Consider the following 27,123-nt stretch of genomic DNA (forward strand, 5'->3'; position numbering starts at 1 on the left):
ATAATCTTTTAGTTCTGTGTCAGGAGCTTGGTAATTGATCGACTTAAAAGAACTTCATGATTTATGATGTTGAAATGAGAAGTGACAGACCATGGGACAGTCCTGGCCCCAGTGTTTCTAACCCTCTCTCACAGTCAGCATGTGGCCAATTCAATACAAACATTCCTCCACCCCCTACCAGTTAAGTGACAGAGTTTGAACCTTGACAGCTAACATCAAACCTGTCTGAAATCCTGCTCCAAAATCAGTGCAGAGCATTCCAAACTGACTAACCCTTTAAGAGAACAATGACTTTGAAAATAGAAGTGCAATTACAGTTACCATATTTGTCACATTGTGGAATCTGATTAAAAAAGGGTCCTAAAAGACATGAAAAAACAACAGCAGGTTACCATTACCAGTTCCCAGACACCTATAATCTGATATCTTCCTGTGTTTAGAGTGTGTATTTTTGACATCCAACAGCAGATCGTGTCCAGTTTTTCGATACCCAATTAAGAGACACCTCATTCCCCTGTTTCTTCGATATCTAGGGGTTGTTTTTGGGTTTGTGGTTTCCACAGACCTTGAACTGCAGCAATCTCCCCATTCCCAAGCACTCTTGGAAGCCTCTTCAAACAGACCCTGCTGCAAGAGGCCCCCTCATTGATATTCCCATTGGGTGCATACCGGTACTACAGCAGTGACAGCAGAGTGAATGGGAGGCTGGACCAGACTTCTGTGAAAATCAAGGAGATGTGTGAAATGGGAATGAGAGACCACCCATAGAGAAAACAGGGAGAGCAGGGGCCGAATAAGGATCCTTACCAATCCTTAAAGGGTTAACATGTTTGTATTTACCTTTACTTTGTGACCGCTTTTCCCGTTTTAATGTCATTTAATTTATGGAGCAGTTTAGAATATTTACGAGTGGGTTTTCTGTTTTATGTCTATTGATGTTTTCTGTTTGATGCCTTTTGATTTTATGCTTTCCACAAAGCGTGTGGAAAGTGTCAAATGTAAAAACCTTGTCATGAGAGTTCCAAATACACACTCATGCAGTCTAGCACTGTAACGCTGGTGTTGATTTTTATCGTTAAAGGGGTACCCTCTTCATTTTCTTAATAATGAATTTCCTAACAGAAATTCAGCTTTGAGGATTCAGTGCCAGTGGCTGAAAGAGCAAGTAAGACAGGTGTTATATATCAGGCTGACACACAATAATCAAATAGAACGCTGTGTACTTTTTATTTGATCAGAGTCATACGATAAGGTGTCTTAAAGGAGCTGTCACACCGTATTAAAGGAAAACTTTAAACATCAACTGATTGGGAAACATTTATAGTAGACATGATTTACCACAATCCTTATAGACATCAATGAACACAAGACGCCTTGATCCTACAATAAGGTACAGTAACACTCTAACTCTTTCTATTACTCTTCCAGGATCAACAATACTATAGAATAGCCTTCATTGTGAACAGCTCCCAAGCCCTGCAGTAGGTAGAAATTAAATGTGAATGTTTTTGACAGTGTCTGGGCAGTTTTCTGTACTGTTCTCTTAATTTTTCACATGTGCTTGCTCTACAGACATGAGGGCAGTGGGCTGTCTCTCTTCATTACTCAGGAAGTTGCTCTCTGCTTGTTTTTGTGGTCCTGAGCCAGCTGAGCAAGAAAAACAAATCTGAGTGACTTGAGCAATCCAGCACCAGAAAACGTCACAAAACAGCATAAGGGGTAATAATCACTAAAACCAAAGTTTCCAGACTTTATTATTACATTGGCTCTGGTGAAACCATCACACTTTAGGTAAGTAGAGAATACAAACTTGTTCTTTCGTGAGAAAGAAATACATGCATGTTGCAAAAACATTACTGCAAATTTTGCATTGACACAAAAGCTTAGTAAACCTGGCCTCAGATAGAATTGTTAAAAAAAAAAAAGGAAAAATGCTTAGCAGACAATTATTTCCAGTGGATCTACGGTAAACCCTAGTAAATCCTAAACACAACATCCTTTTGTGAAAGGAAACATTAAAGCCGCTTATGTTTATAGATGAAATTTGCATTCAAGGCGATGAATAGCCCTTCAGGTCTAATAAGACCTCTTCAAGTCTGTGGGATTAAACCAATACAACTTCCTGTCATTGTAAATACATGGCAATGTTTTCCTTTTCAACATTAAACAAGAGTTTTATGGGCTTTCGGCTGGAAGGCAGCCATCGAATTTTCTAATTATCCAGAACCTCATTAGGCACGGTGAGCTACGCACTTAATAAAGGTTTCTCAATCTGCTTTTAGGCCTGTCTTGGGAGCTGGGGATGTAATTCTGAACAGCATAATAACATGTCTATGCAGCCGCTGTTCCCAGCACTAAAAATGCAGAAAAAATTGACAATTTTAATAGGTATTCTGGTAAGCTGAAGTATTATATATTTGACGTCAGACAGACGCTTTCCTAGTTATTCAGCAGAACACATCATGACCCTCAGGGTCTCTCTCTCACTAAAGTGTCTTTTCTTTCAATTAGGAGAAAGGGTTTAAATTGCAGAAGGCAGGGTTGGGGAAGTTACTTTTAAAAAGTACTTGGTTACTGGTACAAGTTACTTGAACAAAATTGTAACTAGTTACAGTAACTTATTACTTTGACAAAATGTAAGTTAATTCACAGGCACAGTTTACATTTTACAGTTTACATTTTACAGATATATATATATATATATATATATATATATATATATATATATATATATATATATATATCAGCAATCAGGAACACATATATAAATGTATTATTTAAAGCATGTTAAATATAACCAGTATTGGTGATATTAAAGAGAAATATTGGTGTACATGAAAATGTAACTAAGACATGTATAAGAGTTACTTTATAACAACATAAAGCTTTATACTAGCAACAAGTCATTGAACTGCAATTGTTATAAGCAATTATTCATAGTTAATAATAATCCAAACTTTTATAACACATTTATAACCATTTTATAAATGGAGCCTTAAACTGATCTTTATTTTTTTGCAGTAGTTTTTGTATCTTGGAAATCTGCGAGATTACGGTAAGCGATAATTTAGTGTGTTCAAGAAGAGTTATTTCTTACAGACAATAGACACTTTAGAACATTTCCAATTCATGGTTCTGAAATTGCTTTTTCTCGCTCAGTAGTTTATAGTGAATGTTAAATTGCAGGGACATGTCATTTCTTCAAGTTTCTGACATTTCGGCACAGCTGTCAGCAGTCTGGTTCTCGACAGCATTATCAGACATGAATTTCCTTATTATAGGAGTGATTGCTCAAGTTTCCAAATCAAATTTCAATGCCTTTCATTTGCTTTAGTGCCACCTTCCCCTCAATCTCCTATTTTTGTTTGTTTGAATGTCTAAGATTCAGGTAATGGCTACTCCTGTCAGTACAACTCTGCAGCATGACTCTTTAAAGAAGGTATCTGACCTGGCTTAAAGCCTGGTGAATACAAGGTGGCACCAGTGTGGCACCAAAATACTAAAAGCTATTAAAATTGACACAAAGGCATGGACACACACTGACCTTCAGTTCTCTCGCACTGTTGTGGGGATTTTTGCTGTGAGGGAAATGAATCGGGGAGAAAAAGGGGGGGTAAATTTAAATAAAAACCATATACATTAATGATACAGGAACAAGGCAAACAGACTCTGAGGAACTTCAGATTTGTAGTGCTGTGGTACTTGTGTCTTTTAAGTAGGGCCAAAAACAGCTCTTTGTAACAAATGGGTTTAAACGGGTACTTTATATTATGACCATGTAATTCTGTAATATTTCACTTTATTACCCTAATCCTAGCCTCAGTCCTAACATTAAACTAATCATAATTATTAGTGTGTAACAGAAGGAAATAACACATAATTACCTCATTGATTGCACAGTCATTTCTAGTAATTGTTGCTCAGTTAATATATAAAGCGTGGTCAAGGCATGCATTATGAATGGTAAAACAGGATTCGACAGTGAGGTGGCTAACACAATGGAAGCATCCAGGGCTGTATGACACACTGCTGTTGTCCCTGCACTGTGTAGAAAGAGATTCATTTGCAGTGTTTTATGGGCACGTTATCTGTGCTGGTTTAGAAAGGAGCTGCCTGCTGCACCCATATGTATCAGAGCCTCAATGGTACGGCATACTGATATACACGGATAAAAGGAATTGTTAGCTGCTGTATTTGAACACCAGCTGCATCAGATTACTTCTTTACTTCTTTTATCTCGTAGAAGATGTTTATTACGATGGACTTCAGAGACGGTGTTGTTGAGTGGTGTAGAGAGAAGAGCTGTCTAAGGCAAGGGAGTTGAGTGTGAATGAGTCCAGATCAAAGTGATAAAACACATCAATATTCTGAGGAGATGAGAGCAAGAGAAAGAGACAGATAGACAGATAAACAGAGAGGGGACCTCAGTCTGCTGAGAGTGAAAACAAGCACATGCAGGAAAAGCAATTATTCAATACACAGATGAAAAAAAACAACAAGCTTCACTCTCCTGATGTTAAAGAAACCCACGAGAAATTACACGCCGCTTTTTATATGACCATGTCTTCATTCTGCTATGGAAAAATTATTCTGAGCAGAAATAGTTTCCCCAGCTTGGATTTACAATGCAATTTTTTTTCTTTTATTTTTTTCACATTCTATGTATTGCATTCAAATTATTCGCAGCCCTTTCACTTTTCCTGCAATACTTCCCCATTTCCACTGAAATATCTATTTTGTATTTGCAAATTAAATCATCCTCACCTTACAATAGAGAATGCCTACTGCTGAGATCCTGTTCTATAAGCCTTCATTATAGAAAAGATTGAATATTATCATTCTTGGCAGCAAGCCTCCCCAAAGCACTATAGATATTGCTGCTCATCCAAAACCCTAGTGTGGCTACACTTTACATTGCAGGTGTGTTACCAGTTATTACATTGAAAATGCTGGCATCTTTCATTTTTTAATCAAGCTCGCTGTTGCATTGCAGCTACCCTTTTGCAATGATTTCCCATATCTGTGATCTGTCACGCTTGTCTGTTCTTTAGCGTGTGTTTACAATCCTTGCTAGGTGTTTAACACAGTTAACTTTGATAACAGCTAGTCTTCTTTTCATCCAAAGAGCATGTGTTTTCCCCCTGTTTGGGGCAATACCAGTCACCAGTCCCATTCATTTCTGGCTCTCTTCTTTTGAAACTCCCAAAAAGGAAACTTTTGAAAAGGTGCCTTGTGCCAATTGTGCAAAATTGCTTATTGCTTTTTTGATGTGGACTACAGTCCACTGAGAGTAACAACAACAAATCTTATTTTATCTTCATTGGCTGTCTGTCACTCCAGGGATTAGCATTTGTACAAATAAGTTCTGCCTGAATACTCTACAGCATTTGCTTCTAATTTCCCAGACCGAGGAATTTGCTTTAACTCTTTACCATTGTAAACCACATCTCCTGTTTTACAGTCTGTTTCCCAGCTAAACAGAGCTAGTCTACTAGTACTTAATACCTAGCATTTCCAACTCCAAGGTAAACCAGAGTTAACCCCATGTCCCTGATTGCATCACAATCGAGGAAGAAAGGAGGTCTGGCACTTTACCTTTAGCACACATGTCTAATGTTACCAATAGCGTGCAAAACCAAGCTACTAAATATTCGGTGTAAGCTGAGTAGAGCAGTGCCTAACAGATCCAGGTATGTTTTTTACAGATACCTGCCAACATCCTACCAATTCTGACAAGCTGAGAGAAAATTACACCTTAGGGAGCCAGCATCCATTCCTTTCCTTCTTCTCAAGACACCCAGCCCGGGCACGTCCCTCCAGCGCCTGCTTACCCCCCTCTCCTGCTATTTGGAACAATAAAGACAGATCCTATTGATTTGTAGACCTTGTTTAAAGCGACTCTTTAGTGGTGTCTGCACTTGAGCATGGCCTTATCTATTGTATATTAAGCACAGAATCTGAGGTGTTATAGATGGAAAGATCCACTGAAAAGCAATATCTCATTTGCAGGGAGATTCTAGTTTTCCTCACTTTTGAATTTAATGAATCAAGGTAGAGGAGTTCAGCCATACCGGCATTTAGGATTTAGTCCTGTCTTGGATTAGCACAAAAGGCTATCATTAAATAAATAAATAAATAAATAAATAAATAAGAAATGCAAAGATTTTGGTCCAGCCTAGTGCAATGTTTCCTTTTCCAGGACGGAATAAAAGCCGTTGTGAATGTTTCTCAGTCAGTATGTGGTATGTGGTAAACGGAGAATGAGTTTTTCAGCACTCTCAGCCCTGTGCTCTCCTGTCTGTTTTTTATGAAGACCTCATACACACAGACACAATCACTAAACACAATCACTAAACACAAGAGATTGCCATCTGTTTGGTGGTTGACTGCTTGGCTGGGTGGGCTGTGTACTCTGTAAGACTGACAGACTGGCATCGCCTGTTTCGTTTCTTTGCTAAGAGGTCAGCTAAGGGTGGAAATCAACAGAAGGATGTTTTAATTCACTTGCAGGCACACGTATATGTGTTTGGTTGGGAAATGGTGGCTGCATTTGGATTTCAGTCCTGTTTGTGACCATCTGTCCGGCACCTGCAGTACACACACACACACACACACACACACACACACACACACACACACACATAAAGGTCAGTAACAAATGCACACAGCGTTCTGCTGCACTGAGTTTGTTGCTGGGCTGTCAACAGCTGTGACTGCTTAGCACCCTTTAAATAGAGGGTGTATATAAGCTACTGAGTTTGATTCCAAATTCAATATGTCAATATCCACAATCTGGAAAAGGGATTAAATTGCAGGCACGGCAGATCAGGCCAGACGTGGGCATACACATCCCCACCTGTCTAGTAATAAATAAGCATTTCTGCAATCCCCAAACTGCTCTCTATTTACATTGCGGATCTGCAGAGCTGTGAATATGCATGAGCGCTCAATCCTGTTGTTCAAAGCACACATACAAACGTCAGATGATGTTGGGCACTTGGAACACACAGGAAGTTCTGAGTAACACCTTTTCTTTTTGCTTTTTCTTTTACTTTACAAAACATAAGGTCATATCCCCTTTTTAGGTGATATTATTTGCCGTTGCTGCGGCCAGTATTATTTGTCCTTCAGCCCTTTAAGATGTACAGGTCATTAATATAGCAAAACAATCTTTTAAAAAAAAAAAAGTAAATTCTGATAGCCACCAAAATACCCAACTTCCAAGGTTTGAACAGCGCAGCATATACTCAATGCCAGTTCACCAAGGGTTAAAGTGAAAGTGAATTTCCTAACATCTTATTCTCTGTCGAACAGTTCCACACTCTGATAAGCACCAGAAGAGTGATTATCCTACCAGCCTTCCTCCACTGTCTGAATGTGTGTATCATCAGGGATGTGAACAAGAGAGGGACGAGCACTCTGGAGGTACTGCAGTCATTAGGAAGTTACGGACGGGAGTCCTGCTGTTTTTACAAGTGCACTCCATTAAATGTTTTGCTTTGAAGAGCCACTGCAGTAAATGAAGTCTAATTTGAAGAACAACGTACTGATAGCTTAAAACAGGGATGAATGTAATTAGTGCCACACTGATTTCACAGTGTAGAACACTTGAGTGATAATACAGTTTGATAGACAGAAGGATGTCAAGCACAGCAGGTCAGTTGAGTTCTTCTGTAGTTACTCATGCCACCACTTAGTGTTTAACAGTCTAGTATCGCCCCTCCCAGGAAGACACTAAGGGTATGACGCTTGATAAAGCCCAGTGTGTTTTATAACATTTGAACTACTTACTGTTCCTGCTTCTCGTGTATTGTGGCAAATTCTTGAACGGCTCCGGTTTGTGTAAATTAAATTCCTCTCAATCGTTGCTGTTGTTGAAACAGAAAAACTGCAACAACAACAAAAAAATGATGCTGAGTGATGACTGCCTCCCTCTTAGTCGCTGGATTTCCACATCAGATGCTAAAACAAAACAGTGCGAAATAAAATAATAATAATTTTTAAAAAATTAGACTTTATCTGCTGTGCGATGAACAGCCACAAAAGGGTTGCTGTGTGATTTGGAAACCTAAGTAATTCATCTCTCACTAATTTGATTGTCATATTCATGTTGCTGTTATGCAAGTGTTGACAGCCTGATATCACCGCGGTTAACATAGTCTCACGTTTATTTAAGTATCATTTTTCAGTATATGTGTTTTATCTTGCTCATCTCGTTGTGAAATATGTACCGGAGCATCTGTGTAAATCTAGAGCTTCAGGCAGACGTGTCCCTGAGAGAACCTCACCAGCAGCACTAGAATGAGCCAATATGACAAATACGTACAAGTTTGGGAAACGGTAAATTGAATTTAATTATACGCTGTAACAGCTTGGAACATATTGATCATAACATAATGGGGGAAAAAAATTCATTCTGCATGCGCTACTTGATTTATTCCAAACGTACAGTATCTATTTGAAATGCATGCCATTTTAACAACTGCCTGGCTGCCTTGGTGACAACAACCTTTACTGGGCTTTAGAAAAGGCGTACGCAATTGTGTTAGTTATTTTCCCTTCATTTTTTATTTTCAAATACGAGTAACGAACTCATCTAGTGCTATGTGTGGCCTCCAAAAAACATTTAACTGATGTCGAAAAAACATGCTACAAAAAGAATTCTCCACAAGTACTGTAATTCTGGCCTGATTGATTCTACTGTAAGGCTTGTGCATTAGTGGGTCCAAAAGGCTTTACTGGGAGAGTGCATGGCATTAGTAAACGTACAGAGTGAAAGGGGATAGTGCAGCAATTTAGTCTTGCTTACAAGTCTCACTCATGTTTCCTGTAACCCCTACATAAAAGTCAACCCCAATACACTTACGGGAAACCTAATCATCCATTAATTCAAAGCTGTAATTTAAAGATGTAGACACATATTTCAAACATAGCATAACCAATACAAATTACTTATTTTCTGTCCTAGACAACTTTTTATGCACATCTGTGTGGTCACGAGGTCAACCCAAAAAGTGTGCTGAAATGGTGGCAGCAGTTGCTTTAGATGGTACCTACTGCCAACTGGTACCATCTTTCTAAAGCAAATTGCAATCAGATGCGAAACATATTAAATAAACAAATGTGCTTGCGCCATCCTGGTAGTTGTTCTTCATGCAGTGTTCTGGCAGTACTTCTGAGTGAAGCATTAGTTTGAGATGGCTGATGTTTCTCTAAGTACAGGGTCTGGGGGCTATTGTTCATTCCTTTTGATTTACAGTTACTTTCTGGCACCAATTACCCAACATCAGTTCAAAAAAACATCCACCCAAATAGACACCAGATTTCAAGAATTTTGTTACAGACTCAACAATCCACGTACATGTTTCAAATGCATCTGACAAATGTTTATGTCAAACTTGATTAAATTGAGATGAGAAATTGTTTAAAAAAACAACTAGTAAGAAACAAATTAGTCTCAATGGAGATGCCAACACAATATGAGTTAGGGGTCCTAATGAAGTGTCAAGGGGGTATAGGCACAAGTCACAAACACCAAAAATGTCCCAACATAGCACTGTCAGTAGTTTTCTGGCACACTAACTCTTACATCACATTATGTCAGTGTGTGTTCAGGACTGGCTTGGGCAGTTCAGATCAGTGTCTTAAGAAGCCAACTGCTGTAGTAAAGCTTTCAAACTCATTTCCACAATATAATTTAGGTGCTCTCATCTTCACACTAATTAGACTGCCTGAGGGACAAAGATTTTGAACATAATTGATAGGAAGAGAAATGACCTCATAAAAGTAGACTTTCCAGACCCTGTTTGTTCTTGGAATAGATTTTCTTCTTGCTTTCTCCTAAATAGCTATAGAAATAATGCAGCTTATTGGGTAGTAAATATCTACCAGCAACCCTTGTAGACTAAAGCACAGCATGAGAGTCTTTGATGGTGTACAGTAAATTGCTCTACACACCAGCAGAGTAGCGTGGCTATGCTGCAGTCCTCATCAGCATCGTAACCAGATCTGCCATTCTACCGAGGTCAAACTTAGGTTTCAAGCTCAGTATTTATATAACTGATTGGTATTTACTATTCAACCTCCAAATCTATGTTACATGGCAAACCAACAGAGAAAATGAAGGAGTCTTTTGTACTTTACCAGAATTTTTACATGAGCATCAGCATTGATGATGCAAAAAAACACCCGAGGACACGACATCAATGTTCTCATAGCTAGTGACAGCCATGGTCCCCGTAACTGATCTTAAATGCTGTACACACGTGATGGAAGTGTTTACCTTGTAGAAGCATACTGATCTTAATAATTCATTGCCAAAATGGTTATTAATGATTGGACAGCTTCCAAGATTAAAAAACAGTTTGTAATCCTTTTCAGCCTGCACTTAAGAGTTGGAAGTAATATCCCAAAGCAGCAAAGGAGAACTATTGATTACACGATGTTTAATAAAAGCTCAAAATGATCATTAAACTTAATGATCATGTTCATTAAGTTTAGTTTTTTTTAATTATGTCTCAATCCTAAAATTCTTGGTGATGCAACACTTTTGACTATAGCTGTGCATGACCTCCTCTCTAAATTTGAATCACATAGGAGACAGAAAAACGACCTTATCGGGTAAGGAGACATTGTGCAATCTGGTTTCTGGGAAATGGATCACCCTGACAGAAAACTATAGTATTAGATAAAGCATTGATCATCTGACTAAAGACTTGGAAAGATAAGTCATGTCTAATTTAAACTCGAGGCAGAATGACTGCTGTTTAAACAGAAATACAATCCAATTAGATACAGCTTGTCCAATGCACTTTGCCAACAAAAAGATGCAGGCTTTGTTTTGTTTTAAGATTATCCTGTTCTTTTGACATAGATCAATACGTGTTCTTTACAAAACAAAACAAAAATCAATGAAAGTGAAAATACGGTATTCTTTAAATTAGAGCTTTGTTCTTTGTATTCGTTTCCTTTTACATTTCTTTTTTTTATAGCTCTTTACTGTTACAGGCATGCAGTTAAAAATATTGTATAAACACAACCTATTAAACATCTTGGGTGACCCTCTAATTAAATAATACAAAACCACATGTGTAATTAGAAGAAAAAAATGAATTTTGTGATTAGCAAAATACTACTCAGTTGATTTCTTAAACATTTTAAGAAGTGTAAAGCCTGACAACACTGCTGGCTCAGGGTAGGGCAGGTTGTATTACAACATCCTACTCTGTCACTCCCTCACCCTGCCTCTCCCTCTTACTCTCTCTCTCTCTCTCACCCACGCTCTGACTCTCACTCCCTCTCCTCTCCTCTCTCACCCTCCCTCTCTCATCTTGAAGTAGAAGATGGCCTCTGGGTTGGGTAGTTTGAATTTCTGGAGGTTGTCTTACAGGACAGTCCCAGGTGGAGCGGAAAACCAATCGGTGAAACCACAGGATTAACATTCAATTCACTCACCCTCCCGATCTCAACACGTGACGATCGCTTGTTATTTGGACACTTTAATCAGTTGAAAAACTTTTGTCAGTTTATTGTGTTGGGTTTGAACTGTTGACTGAGGATGTGCTTCCCAAGCCTCTGTTAAGACTAGAATTGTTTCTCGTTATGTGGTTTATTTAATTAGTAGTCTGTGTTTGCATTACATCACTACCTGTCTTGTCCAGGTTTGTGGGGCATTAATTGCACTGCCACCAGCTGAGCACTCCTGGTATTGCATCTTTTAAAAAAAAACTCTCAGATGTAAAGCAGAAACTCTACCATCCCCAGTATAGCAAGTATAGCAAATGCAAATTGAGGACACTTTCTCTATAGTATTGATGGAGGTAGGTCTGGCCAAGCATTCATTAAATAGTATTGTTTTGCTCTTTGCACATTACAAATAATTTAGACATTTAAAAAAAAAAAACATTCAGTAAAATAACAATACAGTAATATTTAACGATAATATAAATATCTCCAATGGAAATGTTCTCAGCCCGAAACACAAAGCAATAATTTAGAGTTCTTTCCCAACTCCAAGTGGCTGCCCTCTCCATCCTGTGCAATGCGAATGTGTTTTCAAGCATTACTCATGTGTTGCTTAGTGGGCTGAGAATTTGCTTCTGGATAGGGCTCCATAGGTGTTCACCATTAAATATAATGGGATATGAATTAAAGCAGTGTTTTGGAATCTTGTACATGATAGTTAATAGGATTATCCATGGCATTTTGTTCTATATCATCGGGACATCACTTTATTTAACATTGTCTGCCATACATGGTTCAATGGACTTTATGTGAAGAGTTTTATATTGACTTCCTCCTTGCCAGTTTCGCTAGAGTTTCCACTAGATTTCTTTGTGATGCAGACTGAGGAGAAAGATGAGACGCCCTGACGTTCATCTATGATGGAACCCAAGACACCTGGGGTTGAAAAAAAAGGAAGCTTAATACCTTGGTACCACAGTGTGGGATTGCTTCACAAGATCAGTTCAGTATTCAGAGGCATCTTTTTTTACTTAGTGCTTTCTTTATTGCGAGCTATTATCCTGAAGAAAAATATAATCAGAGCACTTTGGGAAACAAAACACCAAAAAGAGAATAGATTTTAATAGTTTAATTCCATCTAGTCCCTTAAGGCTTTGTTATGATTCTACTCATCCTATAATACCGACTGAGGCTCTTCTGCTGTTTACACCACCAGGATAGCCAAACGACTGCTTCATTTAAAAAAAGATATATTTAAATAAATTCAGCTATCACAAAAACATAATTAACGTCTTTTAGTTCTTTCTATGAAAGGATGCTTGGCTATGCAACGAAATTCTTTCTGGGATGAAAGAACTATAGCGGTCTGCCTAAACTTGTTATACAAAGAGCCTGCTGTACTGCTTTCAGCGTAATTCAGGACTGACCCACCATTCTAATGGCTAAAAGCACAATGAAAGTCTCGCAAGACACTAAAACTACTGTATGAACAATTCATGATTGCAATAAAGTACAATACAATATAATACAAATTCATTTTTATATAGCGGCCTTCACGCCATGGCATCCCGGAGTGCATACTGTACATACAATACACTCCAGCTACAACCAATTATATAAAAGCACATGAAAAAAAAGTTTTCAATTTAGACTTGAAAGAATCCGACGTTTCAACCTGCTTGATGTCAACCGGAATAGAGTTCCACAAACGAGGAGCACAACAGCAAAAAAGCTCTGGCTCACACTTGATTTAACATTATTTTTTTTGGAACAACTAAGAGTTCTGAATTTTATGATCTCCAGGAATGACTAGGAATGTATACAGGGTCAGTAGTTCTTGATAACCATACTATGCAAATGAGTGTTCTGGTGTTATTTGATGGCTGTATACTTTGTATTCGTCAGTCTTATACTTGGTCGAAGATTAACTGATCTCTAAAAGCATGTAGTTATTGAGAAACACCTTTATGATACCCTGTAGTGACAGCACAGTAACAGGGCTAATTCAGCAGCGATCCTGGCTTTGATTATTGGCAGCACCTCTCTCGGCAAACTAAATCCTACTCAAAGTGTTTCTCCTCTTCTTGGCAACCAGTCCACCGTTCCCTCTTTATAAGAATGATGTACTGCATGGGGGAATTCATGTCCAAACGATAGCTGTGCATTTCCCAAGCAGCCCTTCGATGTCATATACATGAAATTACAGTTTGCAGCTTATGTATTTTTTTTTTTTTCCCCTGTGCACTTACATTCCCAGGGATTTCTTTGCTTCCCTGGCAGTACATTAAAGGTCAGTTTTGACAGAAACTCCTCGGGCCTTTCCCCTTTTTCCATTGAATTGTGTGGATAACACACCTCCGCACTAGGCTGAAGGCTCTCACACCCAGTCTATCCCCAGTATAGACATGTACAGGAGCTTCTCCCACAGTCACTACAGAGTAAACAGAGGCTTATTTCAGACAAATGTAACCATGGGAGGAGAGGAGTATCTGCTCCAAATACAGCTCCCTGCCAAAGTAATGTAAACTCCAGGTCCCTAGGGTGGGGGTTTGATGCATTAATATTTGGTGAGCTTGGTGAGAATTCTATTATTTTATTTTATTTTTTTATTATTTTAACCAGGATCACCCTTGAGATAAAACCGTCTTGTTTTTACACAAGCTTGGTTTCACAGGCTACTTGCAAATTGGCCACCACAGGAGAGCATCCAGCAGTTATATAAACCCCCAGACAAGATTTACAGCAAACACTTTACAGTTGCCAGCCCCTGAACCAGCACGCCCAGCTGAAAACCAGCAAAGCCACACCCCTGACCAGCCATGCTGTATGTTGCTGGAGCTTCCCATGAGCGATGGAAGACTCGGAATGGACAGCACCAGCTGCCCTCACCTTCACAGACAGACTCGAACCTCACAAGCAAGCCTGCAACTAAGCAGTGCTTTCTTGTACTTTTGCTTATCCTTACATATAAAGGACGTAGTGCCCTCTGCTGGAGGTCAGATACATTACCATTCATTTAGAATATGTCAATGGCAAATTTAATAATATTTGGTGAGGTCCACATCTAATTTCCCAGGCTGTACTGGGATAGAGCAGAAATATCATTAAGTACAGCCATTACTTTAATTTTTGTTTTTATCAAATTCTGTACTAGATTTTTGTGTGTATGTGAAGCGCTTTGGGATCCTTGTGATGAAAGGCGCTATAGAAATACAATCTGTTGTTGTTGTTGTTGTTATTGTAGTGTGGAGTAGTGGCAGTGTGGAGTAGTGGTTAGGGCTCTGGACTCTTGACCAGAGGGGCGTGGGTTCAATCCCAGGTGGGGGACACTGCTGCTGTACCCTTGAGCAAGGTACTTTACCTAGATTGCTCCAGTGAAAACCCAACTGTATAAATGGGTAATTCTATGTAAAAATAATGTGATATCTTGTAACAATTGTAAGTCACCCTGGATAAGGGCATCTGCTAAGAAATAAATAATAATAATAAATTGTACTGAAAGGTCTAGAGAGGGGTTTGTGCTAGGATAGAGATCTTTCTTAATATACTGACTGTTGTTTAGATATTCAGTACATCATTACACTATGTGGTGAGTATCATAATTATTTTAATTATTGCTGGAGGTTGCTGAGGTGTTCCCACAGTGAGATATCAGGGTAATGATCTCTCTGAGAAGATATGTGCTGTTGAATTTCAAGCCAAACCACAGCCAATTGCTGCAACCATTTATTACACTCATAAACCGTTTTTAGGAAGTTGATGAGTAAAATTTATATTCAGCATCTCTGCCAAAATGGAACATCCACATGATCTGATCATGCTAAAACTATTGTCTTTTAATCTGCGGCAGAAAAACATAATTTAGTGACTCTCTGTGAATCAAAATATCTAATTCGAAGAGATTCTCTTGGCATAGGTGTTGTCTTAATTTCCTGTTTTCAAAGACGATCAGTATTTATTTAGTATTTATTTCTTAGCAGACACCCTTATCCAAGGCGACTTTCAATTGTTACAAGATGTCACATTATTTTTACATAGAATTACATTATTATTTTACATACAATTACCCATTTATACAGTTGGGTTTTCACTGGAGCAATCTAGGTAAAGTACCTTGCTCAAGGGTACAGCAGCAGTGTCCCCCGCCTGGGATTGAACCCATGACCCTCTGGTCAAGAGGCCAGAGCCCTAACCACTACTCTAAAAAGCTGAAGCAAGAAAAATATTATAAAGCTGTGTTTGGGTCCAGTTCATCTTGACTTCATTTCCACCAAACTGGATGTATTTCATTCCTTCTTTGATGAAGATGAACATAGTTGCCAACAGTGTTGAAACTGAAATGTGGATGATCTTATTGTCAATCTGTTGAGTGTGGACAACTGGTGTTGATTTGCTAATATAGTTGAAATAGGTTTACTTCTCCAGGTTCAGGTAAAATGCTAAGAAGACCATTCTGAAGTTGCCTTATGCATGGCAGGGTTCTGTCTTCAAGCAGCCCTGGCCTAACTAACTGAATGGCCTCTTCTTTGTTTCTTACATGTGTCACGCTGCCTTTAAAGACTCACAGGTTTTGGAGACAGGCAGATATAGAGCAGCCATGGTGCAGAAGATAGAGACTGACAAAAGGATCCATCACTGCTTATTTAAATTAGGCACTCCATTCGTACTTGTCTGAATATGATAAGTGTGTTGGCAAAAATGCTGCCACTGCTTTAGAAGCCGTCATTTCCATTAATCAGTAAGACAAGGAGCAGAGTTTTTTTTTTTTTTTTGTTAATCCACTAATGAAAACTTGACAGTAAACTCTATTAATCTCTTTTGCAGTGCTGCTTCCTGTTTTGCATAAAATTTGCCAGGGCTCTGCTAATGAAATCCTTGCCAAGCGTCCGCCTAGCAGCAAAACATGTGGGGTCTTGTCTTCTGGAATTGCATATGCTTTGAAGTCGGTATTTCACTTAGAAGTGTGTTAATACCACAGCAAGGCACTGGTATTGCTTTCATTACAGTGATAAATACATTACCACTCTGCAGGGAATGTATCTGAGACCCTGTGCGTGCTAGCCGTGCAGATGGTTGAAAAATATTACGATTTGAATATAAAATGTTTGTTTACCTGGATAACACCCTGAAGAGGAATGCATCAGGGTGTAAAATATATGCAATTCACACACTGTGATACCAACTTATTGTGACATGCTTTACAATTAAACAAGACCTCTACAAAACCCTGTGCTTGACTTGTCAGTGCTGGTTTTGAGAGCTGTTGTAGGATAAAAATTTAATTTGAAGAGAAATGCAGCACATACTGTATGTGTGGGGTTAGTAATAACTTTAGCACAGGAAATGAGCTTGGGCAGGAAACAAACTTTTAAACCAAGTTTAAAACAAGTTTTATTAGCCCATTGAAAAACAAAACAAAAGCCACAACACTGTGTTAGGTTTTGGTTTAATTTTAGCAGAAGGTTTGTAAAATGTGGCGAGCGTGTCCTTGTATATTTTCAGACAAATGTATCAGAGTTGGTGCTCAACACAGACCAGTAAACTCTCGCTGGGCCTGATAAGAAATCTCCCAAGGAGTTCCTCTGTATAAAATTGACATGAAAACGAATTCACCTCATGACTGGCTGACTTACAATACAATCACAAAACAAAGCCAAAACTCTGTGATGCCAAAAGCAATTCTTATTTGAACACGTCTAGGACAACCGAACACAACACTCTGAGAAATAACCAAGGACCGTTTTACCTCTTATTGTCTAGAAAGAAAGATCGGGCAACCATATAATTACTGGTGGCACTTGAGCAGATGAAAGAACCGTTGAGTCTAAACGGAATCTGTTTTTGGAATAATCAGCATCATGCAGTTAGATGAGTTCCTCTAATGAAAACTGGTTTCACCCTAATGTATAATTATATGAGCTGGTCAAAAACTTTAGCCACATCAGGCACACTGTGCTGTAGGGTCACTATGGCAGCCTAGATGGCTTTGATGTGATGCAAGGTCTGCCAGGTGAGTAGGAGGGATAGGTTTCAGCCTATCCTTTAGGAAGGTATAATCCTTTAATGGTCCAGCTTTGTACTCTTTCAAACACATCAAAAACCCTCCCCTTGTTCCCGTTACACTAGCTCTGACCCGATCACTTGACCAGGAGATACTCCAGACATCTGTCGTGCACATGGTAATTAATACTGAAAGGCAAGAATACAGATTTAGAGGGGATTTCAGAAAGGATTAGGTGTACTGTCCAGTGCAATTTTAAGTTGCTACGATTTATTGCTCGGTGTATCAAACTGCTGGCAGGCTTAGAAATACATCAGATTCAAATGAATAATGACATCAAGTGTCCCAGAGTTGTTCAAATTTGTGCAGATTTACCATTCCCAAAGTAATGGATAACAACAGTTTAGACTGTGGAATGAAATTTTTTCAAAATAAGCAAAATGAATATAGGTGAATACTTTGTCTTGTATAAACTGATATGTAAGTGGTACAAACTAAAAGTGATACCTGTCTTGGTAATTATCATTGCAGAAACACACTATGGTAGGAAATTAATAACATTTGCGGTGCCTTTGCACTTGATCGATGTCTTGCTTATTACTGTCCAAAGAGCTGACGATTATTTATTAGGGATACTGAGATATTTCTTAAGCAATCGGTCTAGTGTGGTTAAAGTGCAGCATATGTCCCACATCAAGCATCACAAACCAACCGGGATGACTTGATTTGGAGCCTCTGTATGCTCCTTCCATATGGGAACCAAAGCAAAAGATTTTCACATTGTGTCTCGGTTATTACAATCCTTCAAGTAAGGATTGGTAATCGAGTGGAGGATTTAGAACAACTTACTGATATGTATTGCATACTGTACCAATTGACTCACACCCAAGTGCAAAAAATTATGATATGCTTTTTGTTAGCTGTTGTTTAATAACGAGATGAAAGGAAATGTGAATCAATATACAGATTTCAGATGGCAGAAGGATGTTGTTGCCTCCTAAATTAGTCCATAACACAAGATTTATTCAAGTTTAAGAATCGTGTCTGCCCTCTAGTGAAGGAAATACCTCATGCCATTATTTCACACATTAAAAACGGTGCTATGAGGGCAGTAGACTGAAGTATTTACACAATCCCCCCAGCGTGCATGGAGAAATTCATTTCAGTTCATATTTTCACCTGCTTTTTTACCCAATGTGATGAACTCCGTTATGACTGAAATAACAGCACTCACACGCAATCAAGTGTTTGTACCACTTTATTGGTAAAATGAACATGAACCCTCACAAATGCTGGAACATGCTTTTCCTTTTAAAGAACTTCCATTGGACTTTAATGGTCAACATCCAGTCGTTGACGAGGAGTGTTTTACAAGCGGATGTGTGGGCATGCCCTTTGGGGAGATGGTACGGGGGGTCTCGCGGGCGCGATGGTCTGGCCGCGTTGTTCTGGTAGAGCTCGATTCATTTGCCGACTTTCTGGGCCTTCTGAGCGGACTTGGTGACCTTGCCAGCACCGCCAATCTTCTTCTCCACGCTCTTGATGACCCCCACCGCCACCGTCTGCCTCATGTCCCTCACCGCGAAGCGCCCTGCCAACGGGAACACAACACGACTGATTTCCTCATTCATTTACTATCCCTCTCGCAAGTATCACCTTAGTCTGGGAGCAGTTACTTCAAGCATAACAACATCACAACTGAAGCCAGTGCATCTCACGTTTTCTTAGCTGCGTGGCTTAAATGTAAATGTAATGGGCCCTGCTGTGTAATACACTGCTGTTACGGATTCTGTCCTGCTGTTAAAGCCTTCCTCTGTGGGGTGCACTCACCTAAGGGTGGGTACTGGGAGAAGCTCTCCACACACATGGGCTTGCCGGGCACCATTTCCACGATGGCTGCGTCGCCGGACTTCAGGAATTTGGGATTGTCCTCCAGCTTCTTTCCTGAGCGGCGGTCGATCTTCTCCTTCAGCTCAGCAAACTTGCAGGCGATATGCGCAGTGTGGCAGTCGATGACCGGAGAGTAGCCGGCACTGATCTGTCCAGGGTGGTTCAGGATGATCACCTGGAGAAAGACAAAGTATATATACATACTTTATACAATCGTACGTCTTATAACGGCCTTCAAAGACAGGTGGTGTTTAAATGGTACTGTGCTTCTCTTAATCAGAGTGGTCACCATAGACTATACCAGCAGTCTTTAATAATGCATCCTATATATGCTTACTTACTTCCTTCTTCCTTGGATTATACAAGTGCTCCTGCACTTGTATAATCCAAGGAAGAAGGAAGTAACTATTTATCCCAATCTAACCCACTAATCTATGCAGTTACAGACTTCGTCCAGCAGGTGGGGCTGACCTGTGCTGTAAACTGGGCTGCCTCCTGGGGCGAGTCGGATTTGCTGTCTCCACACACGTTTCCTCGACGGATGTCCTTGACAGACACGTTCTTCACGTTGAAGCCCACGTTGTCCCCGGGGAACGCCTCGTTCAGGGCCTCGTGGTGCATCTCCACTGACTTCACCTCCGTGGTGATGTTAACGGGGGCAAAGGTCACCACCATGCCAGGCCGCAAGACTCCTGTCTCCACTCTGCCCACTGGGACTGTGCCGATACCTGCCAGGCAAAAAATACAAAGGTCACTCAAAATGAAATGAGTCCAAGTCTGGGTTTATGAATCTTTAAGGGTACCAAGCTGTGTCAAAGTAGAACAAAGGAAAGAAAGTCTTCCCAAGCCTTCACCTTAAAATATAAAACCATGTTTGCAGTGGTTCTGAGTTATGTTGCTATAATTAGCTTTGAGTTTGCTTGGAGAAAACCTTGCTGTTTGGCCATTTGTCTGTGGTTCCATGTATATACTATACCATACAGATGGGGTCAACAAAGTTAAAAGCTCACAGTCTCCCATGGAATCAGAACCACAGAATCATGGAATCAGAACCACAGACAAAAAGGCCTTCTGCAAGCGATTCCTTCCCAGGGATTATTTGAACGCTGAATGTGTTTTTGCCTGAGTAACCCATCCCTCTGTTATGAAATCCCTCTCACTGCTCTTGATTGCCCACCTCCAATCTTGTAGACATCCTGAAGGGGCAGGCGCAGGGGCTTGTTGGTGGGCCGGGAGGGGGGCTGGATAGTATCGAGGGCCTCCAGGAGAGTCACCCCACTGTCTTTGTGATCCTTCCTCTCCAGCTTCCAGCCTTTGAACCAGGGCATCTACAACACAGGACAGCTCTGTCACCCTCTCCAACTCACTCAGACACAACCTTTAAATAAAACTTCCGTTTTGTAAGATGGATCCGTTCATGTGATTGTAAAGTAGCCAGTTCTACATGATGCAGCCAATTCTACACAATACAATTTTTGATTTGGTGGATAAAACAAATTCTCCTTCAGGGTGTTATTGTTTACCTTTGATTCTATTTTGTTTGTTTTTGTGGGGTCATTTGTTATGCAACAGTGACACCCAGTGAATAGACAATTATATTGATTAACATGAAAGTCTGGCCACATTGCTTATTACAGTATTTATTTGTAGTAGAAGTAGTCGTAGTAGTGGTAGTAGTCATTATTATTTTATTATTAAGTCTAAATACTTTATTCTATATTAAATCAAGTAATTGTATTCTTAATGAATTCATATTCTGATCATATCCATATTCATATTTTGATCATAATCATATTCTAACATGATTTGTACTGGATGAAAAAAGGTCCATGATTTTTTAGATGACAGAATTCAGGGTACATTAGGAGGCTGGTTCTTGCCTCTTGTATTTGTGTCATCTGTTGCTGCCAGCCTTTAGCTGCAGTGAGCTGGCACTGCTCCAGCTCGCTCTCACAGCAAGCAGTTAAAGGAATATCTTCACAACTCTGCTCTCATATGAAATTCAACTAGAATTACATTTTTCCATATGGGCTTTTGGGTGGTCAATAATAAGGGCCTGTCAAACATTTTGTATAAAAAAAAAAAAAAAAATACAAAAAAAACACCTTCATAGATTCCCTCCCGTCAACATTAAGGGAGATTATCTCACATCCCACATGGGTTATTCTCCCTTACTGAAGCTGGAACATATTCTTGAGGTTATCAGTATTTTGAAACTAAGAGTCATAAAAGAGATCAGCCTACCCTATACTACACTTCCAACACAGTAGCTGTCTTATTTTACTACAGTGGTGATCCATCACCAGCACCCCCCCCACCCCCACCCCCCACCCCACCCACAGAAACGTAAAGCATCATCAAAAAAATTTCCATCCATCCCCGAAACAAAATCCTGGCTAAGCCACTGTTTTACTATCACATAATTTGTCTTCAGCTCCTGACTCCTACTTGGCCATCAGCTGGGCTTTTAATTGGCTAGCACCCCTGAGCCATCTGCCTTCTGCCAATGAGAGGAGGCCCTGTGACATTCTAGAACATTACCACTGCAGTTGAAATGCTGTTGTTCAGTTTCACGGCATATTAAATAATAAAAATGATGCCAGCAGTCGAACTTAATGTTTATGAACAGTATTTAAACAAATGTGATGTGGATTTAATAATAAGGGAGTAACGGAAACGTCTCCAACACCTATTAAACCACACATGACTTTATTACTACTCTGATATCAAACTGCGTTAGCAATGGGCACACTGGTTTGAAAGGCACTTTGGTCCTTGTTGATCTCAAGCCCTCTTCTGTGCAAAGATTGCCAATTACATCTAATAAACTGTGAGTCTCTGCCAGCAAGCAGCAGGAGATACAACAAGCATACTGCAACTGAAAATTCAGATGCCTCTGATCTCATCAAACTGTAAGTAAGGCTGGGCCTGGTTAGTACTGGAATGGGGGATCTCCAAGGAATATCAAGCAGCTGCTTCTGCAAAAGGCTTACAAAATGTAATTACACAACTGCCTGCAAAGTTAAGAAGCCAATCAAGAAGACCTCAACATCCATCCTTTAGATGCAAAAATAAACCATGAGCCATGATATTGCGGGTCCTGCACTTCCCAAACAGAAAGATTGGGGACCGGGAGGGACTCACGTTGGGAGAGGGCTCCAGCATGTTGTCCCCGTGCCAGCCTGAGATAGGGACGAAGGGGACGGTGGCCGGGTTGTAGCCGATCTTCTTGATGTAGGCGCTGACCTCCTTGACGATTTCATCGTAGCGTTTCTCGCTGTAGGGTGGCTCGGTGGAGTCCATCTTGTTGACCCCTACGATCAGCTGCTTGACCCCCAAGGTGTAAGCCAGCAGCGCGTGTTCTCGAGTCTGGCCATTCTTGGAGATCCCGGCTTCAAACTCACCGACGCCGGCAGCCACGATCAGCACGGCGCAGTCAGCCTGCACAGAGAGAGAGACAGAGAGAGTGAGAGATTCAAACACTAGACACTGCAGTGAAACAAATTATTATAAAGACTGTCATCATCATTAGTATTAGCTGCATTTGCTGCACAGGAGGACTAATATTTCTGCTCATAAGTGCCGTGTCATTAGACTGTCCAAAACCACACATGTAGTATGAATTTGGAACCACAGCTCAAAATCCCATAATGGCATCTGCTTGAAACGAAGCACAAAATATATTTTTACATAGGATTTTATTTTGTCTGTAGTTGCCATAAAACCAAATAGAAGCCGAAGGAACTGCAGATGTGATGTGCAAATGTGAGCCGTATAAGTTTCTATTTTCAGAATAAGGTGTCTATCCCATTATGCATCCCATATCCCACCTCGATCCCTGCCTCTGCATGTGGCTCTGTACCTGTGAGGTCCCTGTGATCATGTTCTTGATGAAGTCTCTGTGCCCCGGAGCATCAATGATGGTGATGTAGTATTTGGAGGTCTCAAACTTCCAGAGGGAGATATCGATGGTGATGCCACGCTCACGCTCAGCCTTTAGCTTGTCCAGCACCCAGGCATACTTGAAGGAGCCCTTGCCCATCTGAAAGGCAGGCACATGTACCCTTAGACTCTGATCTGTTTGTGAAATGCAGGTAGGACACCCATGGAAATTAGATGTTGCAAAATTCATCGCTGCTGAGTGCTGTAGCCCAGGTCTGTTTATAAATGACAAGCCATGCCATTGATTTTGATCTGGAGACCCCGGTTACACAATATATCAATTAAATAAATCAATTCATTGTGTAAATCTTTTACCATGCCGCATATCAGGAATTAGAGGACTGAACTACCTGTTAGATCCGTAGTATGTAAATTCCACCTTTATTAATCCTTATTATCATTACTACACACTATTAAATTACAGTAAATTGAGATCGGAGAAAAATCAGGTTTGTACATTTTAAGGTGATGGAATTAAGATCTGTTCCTGTTCAAATCATTAAAATAGTCCCTTGATGTGGCCACACTGAATTGTTAACATGTTATTATTGAATTACAGCAAAGACAATGAGAACAAATGACCTCGAGCCATCTTTAAACAGTTTAAAGAAACACAGCTCCCACGCTTCCCTGCAGTAAGACAGATGATTTGATTAAATCCGCTGGTGCTTGCATTTGTACTCCATTTTGCTTGTGATGCTAATAAGTAAAGTGGGCCTGCAGCACTGGGTCGCAAAATGGAGTCTGGTTACTAAATGAGGACGCTAATAATGGAAACTTTCCCCATCTCTTGGAAGGGTCTCTTCCAGAGGGAGCTGGATATGAACTGGGAGGCTGGGGTCATGTTCCCATTAAAGGGTCTCAGAAATGGAGATCATTTTACTTCAGTCCATTAGAAAAGAGGTCATCCTTCGAGGCAGAATAACCAAAAGGACACTTGCATTTTCAGAAAACTGTTAACTGCAGTCCAGTCCAGTCCGTGCTTCTGTTCAGAATTGTGCTTTGTATATTTATGCATACTAAGTTACATGTGCCTATGCACTGTAGGGGGGACATGAACACAACCTAACCTAGTATTTCTCAAAAGTTCTATGTGTTGTAACATGTTTTACAGTATCGTTTGCAATGGTAGGCAAAAATATCAAATCTCCATACTTTCCTACAGAATTGGAAAAAAACCCAATTATAATTCTAAAGCTAATAATAATAATAATAATAATAATAATAATAATAATAATAATAATAATAATAATATTTTTTTTCTTTCTGAAAATATCATACAAATGTCGTTAAAAAAAGCCTGGAGAATCTAGCCTTGTACGGTACTGAACTCATCTGTAATTATATGAGTACACTGAAGAATGCCCTAGCTGAATCGTTCGTCTGCTTCACTTGGTTCTTATAAGTTTTGCCTTTGATTTTGGATTGAGTGTTTTGAAGTAATTATTGGTATGTGTCTGCTATGAAAGGGATACCATCCCCAGGCTCTACCACCACACTCACCTCAGCAGCCTCCTTCTCAAACTTCTCAATGGTTCTCTTGTCAATTCCTCCACATTTGTAGATGAGGTGACCAGTGGTGGTGGACTTGCCAGAATCCACATGGCCGATGACCACAATGTTAATGTGGGTCTTCTCTTTTCCCATTCTGCAGCACTGGTCTTTGGAGGCAAGGGGCAGTACTATATGATATAGAGGCTAGAGTGTGGACAAGTGAGATTGAAACAGGCGTGAAGCAGCAAGTGGTGAATCTACATCAAGTACCTCTATTTCACATACTTAAAATAAAGATTTTTGGTCAAAAATGGTTAAATATATATTGCAGACAATTATTAAGACGTGTTTGTGACCAGATGAATATTAGAGCATGAACAGATCAAATCATTTTGAATGTAAATAACCCCTCCCCCACCCCTTTCAACGTGTTATTGTTTGCCTTTGATTCTAATGGAGTTGTTCCTAACCCCACGACATGAACATTAACTTGCTTTGTGCTGCTATTCTGAAAGAACTGTTCAATGTTTCTTTCCTCCAGAGAGACAGTAAGAGAGGGTACAGATATAACAGTGCTATCTATTTCTAAATCCAGCTGCAAAACAAACCAATAATAAGGACCACACAAGCCAGCAGGCACAGTTTAACTCATCCCTTTCCAGATCAATGTTAATTCTTATCTCTATGTCTAAATTACAGTATCTATTATTAGCATTTCTTTTACATGTAAATATGTCTAAGACTGTAGTATGTGGCTGGCCTGTATAACAAATAGAACAGTAGGGTACTGCAAAAACAAAACGAACCCTGTTTTCATCTCTGCTGCTTTGTTGTTAAGTCCTTGGTTCTAGAAGTCACACAGATAGCTCGACAGACAGATAGATAGATAGATAGATAGATAGATAGATAGATAGATAGATAGATAGATAGATAGATAGATAGATCATTTCTCCATGTTGTTATTGTCTGTCCCCCTGTAACTGAGCTATACCTACGCCACTAGAGTTTCTATTTATATCTGGAGGCAGTAATTACCATTGTCATCATTTGATAAGAAGAAATCCAGGATGCTCATAATCCTGTAATCATATTATGTTTTTTTTTTTGTTTTTGGAGGTCGAACCCTGAGCCAGGAAAAATCTGTTACCTTAAATAAATGCAGAAACATAACCAAAGGGCACATTTAGACATGCAACTCAGTCACAAACACATTTTTGTATCGGTACGGTTATCCATATCATATAATATTTAGGTAAACATTTTAATATAAGTTATATATTGATATGTACTGGATACCACTACATTAGTATATGTTTACAATATTTAATAGCAGGAATAGATGCACTGTTATTGAAGTCCTATTTTTAATTAAAAAAAAAAAATTAATAGTTTTTGTCAACTATTATTACGTTTCAAACCGTGTTCCTTTTTGTGTGCCCCTTAGCTGCATGAAAACAGAAAACATCATATCTTAACAATGCTGCGACTCTATCTGATCTATATACTCCTATAAATACGAACAGCATTATCCTGCTAATTGAGAATATTGAAAGACAGTTCCGGCTAATGTTTCACATTCATTAGCATTTTGTGTCTACCTTTTGCCTTTGAAGGTGCTAGAGTATTTCAACATTCTGACAACATGTCTCTTAGCTAGCCTTTATCCCCAGCAGGTACCCAGGAGCATGGGAGCAGGTTCTAGGTGCTTCATGGCTATATTTGAATACAATACGAATAAGAGTAAGAGCCCCAATGCTGTAGAAGTTGTTATGGTACAGTATATGTACATTGTTTCTTACCTGTAGCTGCGATCTCAGACAGCAGGGACTACTAGCTCCAGTCCTGGCAGTTTTATGTCCCTGGGAGGGGGTTGAAGCATTGGTCTAGCCTGCGCAATGTGGGCACCCCCTGTAATACAGCAATGCGGTAGCAGAGGAGGAAAGGGAAAGACTGCAGTGAGACAACTGCTGCAGGAGAGAGCTGATTGCAGGATGGTGAAGAAGTGTTTCAGCATAGCAATTCACAGCGCCTGGTGAACTTACCCAAAAAAGGGGCAGGGCAGAAATGCTGGCACAATACCCAGGCAACCCTTTCTGTCTGTCTGTCTGATTAGTAATGTACAGTAACTGAGATACATCGCAATTGAGGGAAACAACTCGCCACATATTACCACCTCATATAAGTATGCATTAATTAAATTGTGTGGGCTGCTCCATATTCCTGTGTAGTCCTGTGAAATGGTATTAAACGATTGCAAATCTTGGTAGCCCCTCTGTACCATATCTCTGAGTTACGTCATTCAGTTCATGCAGCGAAAGCGTAGGTAGGGCCAC

The 27,123-nt window shown here is 39.8% G+C and overlaps 1 protein-coding gene across 1 annotated transcript; it reads right to left on the reverse strand.

Moving 5' to 3' along the window:
* Positions 1-18,706: 18,706 nt before the first annotated feature.
* LOC131698584 (elongation factor 1-alpha 2) lies at positions 18,707-26,775 on the reverse strand. The gene is made up of 8 exons (XM_058990916.1): positions 26,590-26,775; positions 24,800-24,994; positions 23,217-23,396; positions 22,499-22,795; positions 20,532-20,682; positions 19,826-20,082; positions 19,295-19,529; positions 18,707-19,055 (listed from the first exon to the last, which is right to left on the reverse strand). The coding sequence occupies exons 2-8, from the start codon at positions 24,941-24,943 to the stop codon at positions 18,928-18,930; spliced, it is 1,392 nt and encodes a 463-aa protein (XP_058846899.1). The 5' UTR covers positions 24,944-24,994; positions 26,590-26,775; the 3' UTR covers positions 18,707-18,927.
* Between the last annotated feature and the right edge of the window lie 348 nt (positions 26,776-27,123).

The sequence above is a fragment of the Acipenser ruthenus genome, chromosome 18 (genome assembly GCF_902713425.1).
Source record: "Acipenser ruthenus chromosome 18, fAciRut3.2 maternal haplotype, whole genome shotgun sequence".
In the NCBI taxonomy this organism is placed as follows: domain Eukaryota; kingdom Metazoa; phylum Chordata; class Actinopteri; order Acipenseriformes; family Acipenseridae; genus Acipenser; species Acipenser ruthenus.